This window comes from Pogoniulus pusillus, chromosome 27 (assembly GCF_015220805.1).
Source record: "Pogoniulus pusillus isolate bPogPus1 chromosome 27, bPogPus1.pri, whole genome shotgun sequence".
Classification (NCBI taxonomy): Eukaryota; Metazoa; Chordata; class Aves; order Piciformes; family Lybiidae; genus Pogoniulus; species Pogoniulus pusillus.
Genome location: NC_087290.1, coordinates 12,879,004 through 12,892,209, shown reverse-complemented (window position 1 = coordinate 12,892,209; position 13,206 = coordinate 12,879,004). Strand labels below are relative to the sequence as shown.

Genomic DNA, 13,206 nt, shown 5'->3' with positions numbered 1-13,206 from the left:
GAATCACAGAATGGTAAGGGTTGGAAGGGACCTTGAAAGATCATCTAGTCCAGTGGCCCTGCCTGAGCAGGATCCCCCAGATCTTTTTCTCAGCAGAACAACTTTCTAGAGCTCTTCTCTAGGTCTCTTTCTAGCTCTAGACCTCCTGCTCACAGGTCCTTTACTCAAATCAAAGGTCACTGCTGTTAAAGCACAGTTTTGGTTCTGCCATGTCCCTGATTGACAGGTTGGGTGTGATTTTATTTTGGGAGAGGGGACTTCTGAAAGTTTAAAGCAAGCTGCTAAGCAGCAGTCAGGCAGACTGGCTGGACCCTGCTGTAACTGGAATAACCAAAGAAGGGCTTTTTCACACTGCTGGACAGGAGAGATGGCAGCTGTGTGCCCAAAGTGTCTCTGGGCATCCATGCCTTAGGCAGACTTCAGTTAGGTTCAGTTAGCTAACAGGCAGGCAGGCAAGGGAGAACTTGCAAGAGCTCTTTGGCACAAGAAGAGGTCAAGTTGCTGTATGGTGAGAACTTTGAGGCCATTCTTGACTTCAGGCAGCAGAAGCTGAAGTGGATTTTTGGAGGCCTGAAGTATGTTGGTCTGCAAACATGGATTGCAGTGCCCAGCTGGGTTCAGTGTTGGTGGTGTAGGTCAGGAAGCATCACTGCTTTTAACTAGAAGCACTGTGGAAGGTAATGAGAGGAGGAGAGCCCATCACAGGAGACAGATAGGAGATGAGAAATTGGTGTTAATTTCAGACTTCCAGCCTCAGCACAAGAACCAAGGAGCTCTCAGCTGTGTGCCTGCAGGGAAGCTCTGTCCATCAGGGATCCTCTTCACTGAAGCAGTGCAGTCCTTGCTGTCTCATGGCTGGAGGTCTCTGATGTTTCTTGCTTCTCTCTTCTCCCCTGCTGTATCCAAATCTCTCCTCTGCCCACCCCCAGGTCTTTATATCTGTAGATGAAATGGACTCCAGAGGTCAGGACGACCCCACTTTCACCACGGTGGCTGCAGAGGCACCACCAGCAGTGGCTGCCCTTGAGCAACAGCCTGTGGAGTTCGACTCCCCCGACTCGGGGCTGCCCTCCTCCAGGAACTACTCCGTGGCTTCGGGCATCCTCTCCAGCATCGACGACGGGCAGAGTGTCTCCTTTGAAGATGGGGCTGAAGAAGAAGCTAGCACTGGGGTGGAAATGACTGACGCAGGCACACCAGGTTTGCAGAAAGCCAAGTCGGGGGCGCTGCAGTCCCAGGGCTCTGTCTCAGAGGAGCAGCTCTGTTCCCAGGTGGATTACTTGGTGGATGTGGCTTCCGTCTGTGCCGCCTCCTACACGGTGGGTCCCAGCACCAGTGTGCTCCCCTCTTGGCTAGCAGAGACTTGCAGTGCTTTAGATGGGATTTACTAAGAGACAAGCCCAGGTGGTGGGATGGTAACTGAGGTAACATCCAAATCTCTTCATCTGGAATTTGAGCCAGAATTGGTAAAATGAGATGGGGAAAAAAATAACCTAAAATCCAGGTCTTTTTTTGGGGGGAGTGGGAGGGCAAGGAGAAGAAGAATGTGCTACAGCTCTAGCAGCTAACACTGTGCAGGGGCTGGGGGAGAGGTGTGGGCAGCACTTCACTTGTGAGATTTCAGTGCCATTTACTGCAAGCTGAACCCCACATTTCATCAAACTGAGCCACGACTGAAACCCAGGTTCAGGGCTCCACCACCTCCGTTGGTGCTGCTATCAACAGATTAGAAGCTGAGCTCCCTGCTTGAGTTGTTCAGCTGTAAAGAACCCTTTGGAAACAGGGCAGCCCTGGAACATTGACCAGTGAAGGTGGCATCTTTGATGAGTTTTGGACAGCACTGAGGCATTTTGATGCCCTCCCATGCCCAAAGTATTACTGTGATTGTTGATTCTCAGAGTGGTTCTACACCAGGCTCTAATGCTCTAAACTCAACAGGTCTAACTCAAACTTTTCTCTTCTAGATAGAGTTACTGGACACTGTTGCCTTAAATTTGCACAGAATTGATAAGGATGTCCAGAGGTGTGACAGGAATTATTGGTACTTTACTGCTGATAACCTGGAGAAGCTCCGAAACGTCATGTGCAGGTAACAGGGCTTGGGAGTGGAGCTGCCACAGCCCACAAGCTGTAGTGGTAGGAAAAGAACAGTCTGGAGAACAGAGCTCATTCATCACCTCAGGGGTCAGGGCAGGAGAAGGAATTCTGCCCCTTTGCTCTGCTGAGACCTCACCTCCAATCCTGCCTCCAGTTCTGGTGTCCCCAGCAGGAGGACACAGAGCTGCTGGAGTGAGTCCAGAGGAGGCCACAAAGATGATACCAGGGGCTGGAGCAGCTCTGCTGTGAGGATAGGGTGAAGGACCTGGGGGTGTTCTGCCTGGAGAGAAGACTCCAGGGGGACCTCAGAGCTGCCTGCCAATACCTGAAGGGATCCTACAGGAAGGCTGCAGAGAGACTTTTCCTGAGTTGTCTACAGACAGGCCAAGGGGGAGTGGTTTGAAGCTGAGGCAGAGCAGGGTTAGACTGGAGCTGAGGAAGAAGTTCTTCAGTATGAGGGTGGTGAGACTCTGCCCAGGGAGGCTGTGGCTGCCTCCTGCTTGGGGCTGTTCAAGGCCAGGTTGGATGAGGCCTTGAGCAGCAGAGTCTGGTTGAGAGGTGGCCCTGCCTGTGGTGGGGAGGTTGGAGAAGATGATCTCTGCAGTCCCTTCCAGCCTGAGCCATTGTAGGATTATAGCATTTGGAAGGAAAGAGGAGCAGCTTGGATGGTAGGTGAGGGAACACCTGAGGTTGGAATGCAGGCTTGAGACAATTCTGCCTTGAGGCAGACCCCATCAGTCACCCTCTTCTGTTCTCTGATGTACCTTTGGCTTCAGCTTGCCACTTGTGCTGATCAAAGTGTTGTAAGACACAATGTTGAGGCCACCACGCAGCAAGAGGAGTTGTAATCCTCTTCTCTCTTGTGTTTTCTTCTCTCTGCAGCTATGTTTGGGAGCACCTGGAAGATGGTTATGTCCAAGGCATGTGTGACCTCCTGGCTCCTTTGATGGTTATACTTGACAATGGTGAGAAGGGTGCTCTTGAAAGACGTTGATGCCTCTAGGGAAGCCTTTCTTTCAGAAGCTACATGCACTAGCCAGGGCCAGCTCACCAGGGAAACCAACCCTGCAGCTCCTGAGTGCTATTTTCTCTAGGTGGCTGTTTCAAAAGGCTGCCATTAGTATCCTGAGGGCTCCTGCTCACTCCTTGATTTCCAGATGAGATTTTTGCTAACTGTTCTGGCAGTTGCTGAAGCTGGAAGCTCAACTCCTAACTACTAAAAATGGTCCAGAGTCAGCTCCTGCCTTCTCTTCCCTCTGAGTGCTGGTGATGGGGTTAGGGAGCAGCAGAGGGCAGTTTCTCCCCTGCCTTGCAGTTTGTTATTTTGGTCCAAGGCAGTCCCACAGTGCTCAGCCTCCTGCCTTGTGCCTGCAGATCAGCTGGCTTACAGCTGCTTCAGCCACCTGATGAAGAGGATGAGCCAGAACTTCCCCAACGGAGGTGCTATGGACACACACTTCGCCAACATGCGGTCCCTCATCCAGGTGAGCTGTCTTGGACCTCCTGGGAGAGGAGAGGAGTCTGTGGTGAGAATCAGAACTGGCTTGATGGTGAAGGGCAGGGACTCCAAGGACTGAGGCTCCTTGTCACCTGGCACTTCAGAGCTAGGGAGGATAAAAAGTGGTTGAGGCAGTCCCAAACTGACTTCCTGCTTCTCAGGGGAGACCATTTACTGTCAGGATGAAGTGTGTCAGAGCAGGTCAGTTCCTCTGAACTTGACAAACAGAACAAGCCTTCTGAACACCTGCCCCAGCACACCAGCTGCACAGGGCAGTGACTCCCAAATAGACCAGTCCAGCTCCAACTGAAGTCAAAGAGAAGCAGCAGTTAAGGTCCAGCCTTAGCTGCTGTTTGGAAGAGCGAGCTCTGAGATTCGTGGCACAAACCTAGTTTGTTCCAGGTTGAAACAGGGCAGAGGTGTGTCTGCATTCACACAGGCTGCTGAGCAGGCTCTTCTGAACAGATTTAAGGCTCAGACAACCCAACTGCAGAGAGCACCTGAGCAAGATGGGCATAAAAAAGGGTGAAAGCTACCAGGACAAACCCTTATGTGGTTTGCCTGGTGGCAATGTGAAAGTAATGACAACAGACATCAGCCAACAGAAAAAGATCACAGGATCAGAGGGTGTCAGGGGTTGGAAGGGACCCAAAGAGATCATCAAGTCAGCAGGACCATACAATCTAGCTCAGGTCACACAGGAACACATCCAGACAGGCCTCGAAAGGCTCCAAAGAAGGAGACTCCACAGCCTCTCTGGGCAGCCTGTGCCAGTGCTCTGGGACCCTTCCAGGAAAGAAGTTCCCCTTGTGTTGAGCTGGAACCTCCTGTGCTGCAGCTTCCATCCATTGCTCCTTGTCCTATCCCAGGCAGCAAGTGAGCAGAGCCTGTCCCCTGCTCCTGACCCCCAGCCCTCAGTTATAAACATTTATTAGATCCCCTCTCAGCCTTCTCTTCTCCAGACTAAGCAGCCCCAGGCCCCTCAGCCTCTCCTCATCAGGCAGTGCTCCAGTCCCCTAACCATCCTCATAGCCCTCTGCTGAACACTCTCCAGCAGATCCCTGTCCCTCTTCAACTGGGGAGCCCCAAACTGAAGGCAGTGCTCAAGATGAGGTCTCACCAGGGCGGAGTGGAGATGGAGGAGAACCTGCCTTGATCTGCTGGATACACTCTTAATACCCCCCAGGATCCCATTGGCCCTCTTGGCCACCAGGGCACATTGCTGTGCTGTGGATGTTATCCAGCAGCACTCCCAGGTCCCTCTCCATGGGGCTGACGTGGAAGTCTTGGTCCAGACTCCCACACCTTGGCCATGGCCTCTTTCAGACACGGTGCTGACAGTTGATGCTTTGTGCCTTAGATTCTAGACTCGGAGCTCTTTGAGCTGATGCACCAGAATGGAGACTACACTCACTTCTACTTCTGCTACCGCTGGTTCCTGCTGGACTTCAAAAGAGGTAACCCTGGCCTCTGGCTGTGGCTCAGCTGGGCACAGCTCTCAGCAGGCAGTGTCTTGGGCTCAGGGTTGGCATGGGGAGGAGCAGTGAGGCTCACAGAAGAGTTTGTGGCTAGCAAAGCTGATGCAGCTCTCAGAGGTGAGCTAGCACTGGAGGGACATCAGAGCTTAGCAGTGCTGTCAGGGCCTGCTGAGGGGACTGGAGCCAAGTGTCTGCTCAGAGGGTGATCCCAAGTGGGTCACACTCTTGCCTCCTGTCTAATCCACGTGGTAACAAGGAGCAGCTCAGGAGCTGCTGTGCTTGCAGCGAGGTTCTCTGTACCGTGGGAGCAGCTCAGGATCCCTGCCCAAGCACACACAGCTGCTCTAACCCAAGCAGCTGCTTCTCACTGGACTTGGTTGCTCCTCTGAGTTACAGACTGCAAGAGCCAGCAGCAGACATCCCTCAACATCCTTAAAGCACAGAGGCAGATGGCAGCCACCCATTGGCTGCTTATTATGGCAGTGGGGGCTCTGTGACTGTAACTGAGCAGCAGACCCTCTGCCTGCTGCTTCACACGGCCTGTCCCCACACCCTCCAGCCCACCCACCCCCCCCCGACCCCAGTCCCCTGGGCTTGGACCTTGGTTCAAGGTTCTCTGGGTCCTGTGTGTAGCTCTCATTTGGCTACATCTGCTGTGCAATTAATTCTTGCCAATTAAAACCAGCAGAGCTCTGGCACTGAGGGTCCACTGCACTACCTGGAAGGGAGCCCTGCATGTGCATTCAGATCCCGTGGGCTAGCACCTCCCTATTGCATGGTTACTGCTGGGGTCCAGGCTGCACCACTGCCCCCACACTCTGCCAGGCTGGCACAAGTGGCAGGAGAGGCCAAGGAGGAGTGGTGGAGCGCTGCTGGTGTGTGTGTGTAAGGCCTGTAGGAGGTGGGTGAGGGCCATGCTCAGTGTGAATAATGAGATGCTCTTGTAATGTTTATTCCCATTCAGAATTGTTGTACGAGGATGTATTTACAGTGTGGGAAGTTATTTGGGCAGCAAAGCACATCTCTTCAGAACATTTTGTCCTTTTCATTGCCTTAGCACTTGTGGAGGTTTATCGAGAGATTATCCGTGATAACAACATGGACTTCACTGATATCATCAAGTTCTTTAACGGTAAGAGAGCAACACCAAGTCAGGGCAGTTTGCTCCTTCTGCCTTTACTCAGGTGTGCAGTGCTCTTGCTCTGAAGAGAAGGCTTCCACTATCTGCAGGGGGCCTACAAGGAAGCTGCTGAGGGACCTTTTTAGGGTGTTGAGTAGTGATAGGAATGGAGCAAAACTAGAAGTGGTAGACTCGGATGTTAGGAAGAAGTTTTTCACCATGAGGGTGGTGAGAGCCTGGAACAGGTTGCCCAGGGAGGTGGTGGAGGTGTTTAAGGGCAGGCTAGATGTGGTTCTGAGCAACCTGATCTAGTGTGAGGTCATGGCAGGGGGTTTGCAACTGGATGATCTTTGAGGTCCCTTCCAAATCCTGACCATTCTGTCACTTCCACATGCTCCACAGAGCTGTCCTGGTTGGAAAAGCTCTTTCAGGCCATCGAGTCAAACCAAGCTCCAACTGCCAAGTCTGCTGCTCATGTCCCCCAGCACTACACCTGGATCTGTCCCAGCAGACACTGACAGCAGTGCTGTAGGAGCTACGGGGACCACAGAGATCACAAGGTTAGATGGCACCTCCAGAGATCATCCAGTCCAACCCCCCTGCCAAAAGCAGGATCACCCAGGGCAGGTCATACAGGAAAGCTTCCAGAGAAGGGGACTCCACAACCCCCTTGGGCAGCCTGTTCCAGTGCTCCGTCACCCTCACTGTAAAATAAGTTTCTCTTCATGTTGAGGTGAAACCTTCTGTGCTCAAGTTTGTGTTCACATGCAGCTCCCAGTGGCACCAGAGGCTTTGCACCATTTCTGCTTACAGAGACTTTCCCTGGTGACTTTTCTGCTTTTTGGTTGAAGGGGAAGTGCTAAAATGCTGCTTAATTTTTTGGCAGAAGCCTCTGGCAGGTTTTAAGATTGCCAAAGATGTTTCTGCTTGCAGGGCTTGACCCTGCTGAGGCTGATGTACAAGCAACTGTTCGCAGAGAACATCCCAAACCTCTCCCAGGGTTGCTTACCCAAGCAGGCTGTAGATGCCAGCCAGCAGTTGCTGCCAGAGCAGAAGGTGTCGTGCCAAAGAGAGCCAAGGCCCGTCCTGGCAGCAGGAAGCAAGACAGCCTAGAGTGTTCCCTGCTAGGATATTCTGCTGCTGTGCAAGCAGTGATTTACTGAACTCTCAGAGCTGTGCCTCTCAGCCAGCTGCTGCAGGAGCCACAGCTTCGCTCTGCATTTTGCCTCGGGCCCTCTCCTCCCAAAGCTGTACATGAATCCTTCCCCAACACCCCAAAAAATCCCAAGCAACTTCCCCCTCCAAGGCACTTGCCCAGGCCGAACAAAATGTTTGTTGTGGAGCTGAGGATTTGGACTTGCTGAGAGCTGCTTTCTGACCTTGCTTCCAGCTGCAGCGTGGGTGTCTGTGTGGGCTCCGCGCACACAAAGCCCTTACCTGTGTTGCTGGGTTGCATCCCTGCCTCTCCACTGCACTCCTTGCCTGGAGAGGGATCCTCTGACCCAGCTGAGCTCAGCTTTATTGCTGCCTTGGGAGCTCAGAAGCCGTTCACAGGCACGTGTGGGGGCAGCCCTCTCCGTCTGGGATTTCTGCAACAAGAGAAGGATTAGGTCTTGCTGCCAGGACCTGCAGCACTGCTCTGTCTTTAGTGCTGCAAACCTAATCCCCTGGGCTGCTGCTGGGCTGCTGCTGCCGGCGCGCTGATTAATTACCGCTAATGCTCCCTTCAGGTCGATGCTGGGGCAGTTAAGAGCGTTTGTCTGTGTCTTCTAGAGATGGCAGAGCACCATGACGCTGAGGAAATCCTGAGGATAGCAAGAGACCTTGTCTACAAAGTGCAGACCCTGATCGAGAACAAGTGATGCTGAGCAGCCTGGCCCGACAGAGCACTCCTTGCACTGCAACTCCAAACTGGTGTCTGATTGCATCTTCCATGTAATAAATTACCTGAGAGATTTGTAACAGACTCTGAAACCCAGAACTTTTCCTTCACCAGATGAGGTTTGTGTTTGATAGTCCTTGGTACACTCCCTTTGTATTTCTAGACACAATCTTTTTTGCATTCTCTTACCTCCCTCTCTGGAAGACGTCCAGCTGTGGAGCTGAGGTATTGAAAAGGAGGCACCTGAGCCACCAGGACGTTTCTGGTTTGACTTACTGCACCTTTTGTGCTCTGCCAGAGCCTTCCTTGGATCAGTAACTCAAGTGCTGGAGGCACTGAACTGGGTCTTGGGAGGAGCGTGTTCGTGGAGCTATTGTCTGTGCCTTGAACGAGGAAGATGAAAGTCCCTGGGCACCTGTGGCTGAAACATCTGCACTGAGCAGAGTGTTTAGTGGCAACTAAAGTAACCACAGCTACCACCTGGGAGAGTGGCCTTAAACTAGGTGATGAATCCATGATTCCCTGGCATGGTTAAGATGAGCAGTGCCCATCTGGCAGCATCTGCTCAAACCCTCAGCTGACCTTTGCTGACCAGCCGGTGCTGTTGAGTCCTCACAGCCTGCCCCTGCCACGGCCAAGCCTTCAGTTTACTTAGCAAACCTGCTCTGGGAATGCTCCCAGGGCAGCAGGTTTAGCACACACAAACAGGTCTCCTGCTGGAGCTCTCACACTGAGTGTCTGTGCAGGGTGCCAAGAAGCTCAGACCCCACCTTACAGAGCTGGCAGCAGAGCCAAACCTCCTCCAGATTACTCACACCACAGCACTGCCTGCCTCCTCCTCACCCTGCAGAGCTTTCCAGGAGGGCTTCCCTTGGCCTCCTGCAAACACAAACCAGGCACTCAAGCACCTCTCAGCTCTTGCCAGCCAAAGCAGCTGGCACTGTGGCACAGGATCCCATCCCTGCTGGTTTGTAGAGCTCTCCACATGCACAGGCTCCGGGGCACCTCCTTCTGCTTGGCCACTTCTTTTTAATAGCAGCATCCAATTCACTCCACCCTGCACAGGAGCACCCAGGGTCAGCTGGGCCCCTGCAGGCAGCCTGGTGGCTCTTTGGGCACCTCACTGCTGGATTTTGCTGCTTCCATGGGTACCTGTGAGATGTGCTCCTGGACAGCCAGGGGCTTAGTGTAAGCACTCCAAGGACTCCAAAAGGTCCTCTGCCATCCCTAGGACCTTAGTGATCTAAAAACAAAGAAATGAGTCTGAATCTGAATTCTGGGGGGGTTTGGCTCCAGAGCAGCCTTGCAGCTTAGCTATCTTTGCACCTGGTCCAGAGCAGAGCTGTGGGCTCACAGACTGGGTTGGAAGGGACCTTTAAAGCTCATCTGCTCCAAACCCTCTGCAGTGAGCAGAGACACCTTCCCCTGCAGCAGGCTGCTCAGAGAAGTTCATCTGCATCAGATCAGCTCTCATGAACTTCTAAAGTGAGATCTTACCAAGAGAGGTGCAGAGAATAAAATGATTCTGTTGGGAAGCTCAAAGGCTGTCAGGAGGCACCTACCTGAGTAACTCTGCTCCTGTTACTACCCAAGTGTGGCCTCTCCAGCTCCATGCATGAGTTGAGTGCTGCCGTGGGGTCCTCAGGGGCTGTTACTTGCAGCAGGTGGGTTTGGGTCTCAAAAGCCCATCCCTCCTGAGAGCTCTCTTTGGGATTGCAGTAAACTGGAACTGGTAAAGCAGAGTCTAAAGAGGGAAAAAAACACACCAAATGCAAATTGCAGAGAAGTGCTCCTCAGCTTCGTGGTCTCAGCCCTCCCTTAAATTGGCTTCTCAAATTCACAAGCCCAAAGCCTCCTGGGGGCAGCCAAATGCCTTCAGGGGCAAGCCTGATGCTCTCCAGGCTCACCAGCATCACCCTCACGAAACAGGAGTGAGAACAGGAGCCCACTCAGTCCTGAGCAGGGTGCTGTGGAGGAGGCAGCAGTGAAGGAGAAGCCTCCAGTGCACAGAGCAAGCCTAAAATAAACCATGGTGGCAGCAACAGGGGACCAGCCCTGCCCAGCTGTGCTGCCCACCCTGGGCATCCTGCACTTGGGGTGTGCTGGGAGGGAGGGGAGCTGGGAAGTGATGACAGCAACTCCCAGAGGCCCACCCCAGCACCACTTACAGCTGTGCCCAGCTCTCCTGCAGGGCAGTGAATGCCTACAGGCCCACCCCAGCACCACCTACACCTGTGCCCAGCCATCCTGCAGGGCAGTGAATGCCCACAGGCCCACCCAAACACCACTTGCAGCTGTGCCCAGCTCTCCTGCAGGGCAGTGAATGCCCACAGGCCCACCCCAGCACCACTTACAGCTGTGCCCAACTCTCCTGCAGGGCAGTGAATGCCCACAGGCCCACCCCAGCACCACCTACACCTGTGCCCAGCCATCCTGCAGGGCAGTGAATGCCCACAGGCCCACCCAAACACCACTTGCAGCTGTGCCCAGCTCTCTTGCAGGGCAGTGAATGCCCACAGGCCCACCCCAGCACCACTTGCAGCTGTGCCCAGCTCTCCTGCAGGGCAGTGCATGGCTGCTGGAAGGCCTCCAGCACACCTCAGGCCAGACCTGGCTGCTCACTGGAACCTGGAATGGTATTTCTCAGAGGTTGTGATGAGTGAGAAGGGTTGAAAGGTTGCAGCTGGCAGGGCTGAGGAGGTGATGCAAGCCCCAGACCTGCACTGGTTTTCTCTGGTATGCTGGGAATGTGCTACACAACAACCCCCAACCTCTGCACCCTACCTCGTGTTTGTTCCAACCTCCTGTCTCTGTACTTCATGGCTGTTGTGGATGGATCCTCTCTTCTCGTTGGGAGCAGACTGTTCTCTTTCTTGCTCAATTATTTATGTTTAACTGTAACATATGAATAAATACTTATGGTCAAGGCATCCTCTGGGGTTCTTTCTCCCTTCAAGGCCAGGTCAGGGGCAGACCAGGGTGTCCCAAGGACAGGGCTGCCTGGGGTGTGTGATTGATGTCCCTGTGAGGAGCCACCCTACTGAGATGTGCTTTGGAAGTAAGAAGGTCGCCACCACTGCCCTGCCCATGTCCCTTAAATGCCTCCAAGGGTAGATGGAAGTTAGACAGGGTACCAACCACCACAGGCTGAGCCTGCTGTCAGTGCAGCCTGGGGAAAGAGTGGGAGCAGCAGCAGGCCTGTGACAAGTGTTAAAACATCCTGCAGTGTTGGGGTTGATCGTGCTGCAGCTAGTGATAAATGGAGCTGAGCTGCTGGGCTGCCAGCAGGGATCCTCCTCCACTGCTCCCTCAAACCTCCTGAAACCCTCTGCCTGCTTCAGCTCCCTGCCAGGGACTCTCAGCAGCTGTCACCTCGCTGCTGCTCAGTTTGCTGCTGGCAGCTTTCATCTTCCAGCTTTTTTGGCTGGAAAGCTGTGCCCAGAGGTGGGTCCCCAACAAGTGCCTCTGCCCTGGGGTGGGGGCAGCCATCCCCAGACACTGCTTGTGGCCAGCAGAGCTGCTGTTGGTGTGGTTAGTCCTAGACAAGAGGCTAAGCCCTTTATGGGGTGCGCCCAGTGCCACATTGGCTTAAACAGCCTCCCAGTGCCACTGTGTCCTCTGCTGCTATCTTTGCATGGTGAAATTTGGGGTGAGCAGAGAGACACAAGTGCCACAGCTGGGTGCACACTGCCTCTCCTTCCTCACAGATTCACAGAGGCTGGAAAGGACCTCTGAGATCATCCAGTACAGCCTAACACCACCACATCAGCTAAACCATGGCACCAAGTGCCACATCCAATCTTTCCTTAAAGACCTCCAGGGGTGATGACTCCACCACCTCCCTGGGCAGCCCATTCCAGTACCCAACCACCCTTTCCATCAGGAATTGCTTCCTAACATCCAGCCTAACCCTCCCCTGGCACAGCTTCAGACTGTGCCCTCCTGTCCTGTCACAAGTTGCCTGGGAGAAGAGCCTGGCCCCCACCTGGCTACAGCTTCCTTTGAGGAAGGTCCTTCCTCAGGCCCCTCTCATCACACCACACACATCTCCCAGGGGTTCTCTTTGCAAAGTCTCAGACAATTTCATGGTGACTCCTTGGAGAGTTTTGCCCCCAAAGGCAGAGTCCCTGCAGCAACAGGAACCCACTGCAGCAAGGTGCAACACCCCAGGCAGCTCCTTCCCTGGCCAAGGCTCACTGCTCCCAACTGCCAGAAGAAAACCAGACCAGGAGAACTCTCCTGCTGTGTTCTGTAACCCGGAGGTGAGGTCCCAGCTGCTTTCTCCACTCCACCACAACCTCTGCCAAGCAGAGCAACTTCAGCCCTCACAGCTTAGTGCCACACACAGTCTCCTGGTAATCAGCCCAAGCCCTGCTTGCCCTTTTCAGAAGCTCAGCTGAAAATGCTTTCCAGGTCCCCAGAGTGCCAGAAAAGCCTCAGCCAAGCCCCAAAGCAGGCAGAGCGCAGCGCTGGGGTGGGCAGGCAGCGCTCGGCGGCGCCCGGGCTGGCCTCGCCCCTAGCGCTGCTCCTGCTGCCCGTAACCTCCCGGCGGGAACGAGGGCAGCTGCGGGCGGTACGCTGATGGACCAGCTGGGCACTCCGCCTCCCCTGCAGGCTGGCACCGGAGCCTGCTGCCACGCAGGCCGCCAGGAAGGTTGGACTCACCCATGGGCTGGCTCTGCAGGCTCCGTGTCCGTGTGCAGGAAAAGCCAAGCCTGACCTGCAGGAGAGAAGGTGGACAGCACGGTGAGGGGAGCAAGGCTGAGCCAGCCTGAAGCTCCAACTCCCTGCAAGCCCCCTCCCAGTGCCAAGCACCCCACTGCAGAGGGAGGGCACCCCCACGCGTGGTGCCCAGCACCGTGCCCTGCTGACCAGGGGGGCCTCACCTGCTGGCTGTGGTCCGCACGCTGCACCGGTGAGCACCGAAGCTGATGGCGAGGCCTGGTGGGACCCTTCGGGAGGCCCCACAGCGGGAGAGGTGCCCAGGGGCAGGCGTCCTGGCTGAGCACGGAGCGGAGCTGGTCAGGAGGCAGCAGTCTCCCACAGCAGCTGCGCGGCGTGACGGCTGCCAGCTGCCAGCTCCTGCGACTGATGAACGCTCGCAGCAATATCGTTACCACCTGTTGGAACA

The 13,206-nt window shown here is 54.5% G+C and overlaps 1 protein-coding gene and 2 long non-coding RNA genes across 12 annotated transcripts in view; 1 reads left to right on the top strand and 2 right to left on the bottom strand.

Moving 5' to 3' along the window:
* SGSM2 (small G protein signaling modulator 2) overlaps positions 1–11,005 on the top strand; it is a 66,740-nt gene extending 55,735 nt beyond the window's left edge. For 5 of the 10 annotated variants that reach the window (XM_064166519.1, XM_064166511.1, XM_064166518.1 and 2 more), the window contains 7 exons: positions 930–1,319; positions 1,965–2,089; positions 2,980–3,062; positions 3,472–3,581; positions 4,956–5,052; positions 6,038–6,205; positions 6,596–7,415. In XM_064166519.1, coding sequence (XP_064022589.1) covers positions 930–1,319; positions 1,965–2,089; positions 2,980–3,062; positions 3,472–3,581; positions 4,956–5,052; positions 6,038–6,205; positions 6,596–6,711 — 1,089 coding nt within the window. In that variant the 3' untranslated portion in view covers positions 6,712–7,415. Of the gene's footprint in view, positions 1–929; positions 1,320–1,964; positions 2,090–2,979; positions 3,063–3,471; positions 3,582–4,955; positions 5,053–6,037; positions 6,206–6,595; positions 7,416–7,966 lie in introns of those variants that run through there. The other 5 variants (XM_064166520.1, XM_064166515.1, XM_064166514.1 and 2 more) reach the window with 3 other exon arrangements.
* On the bottom strand, positions 3,362–8,065 carry LOC135187642 (uncharacterized). Its single transcript, XR_010307395.1, has 3 exons — positions 7,906–8,065; positions 7,631–7,782; positions 3,362–3,701 (listed from the first exon to the last, which is right to left on the bottom strand). It is a non-coding gene; the product is annotated as an uncharacterized LOC135187642 (long non-coding RNA).
* LOC135187641 (uncharacterized) lies at positions 10,886–13,206 on the bottom strand. The gene is made up of 3 exons (XR_010307394.1): positions 12,962–13,206; positions 12,741–12,795; positions 10,886–10,970 (listed from the first exon to the last, which is right to left on the bottom strand). It is a non-coding gene; the product is annotated as an uncharacterized LOC135187641 (long non-coding RNA).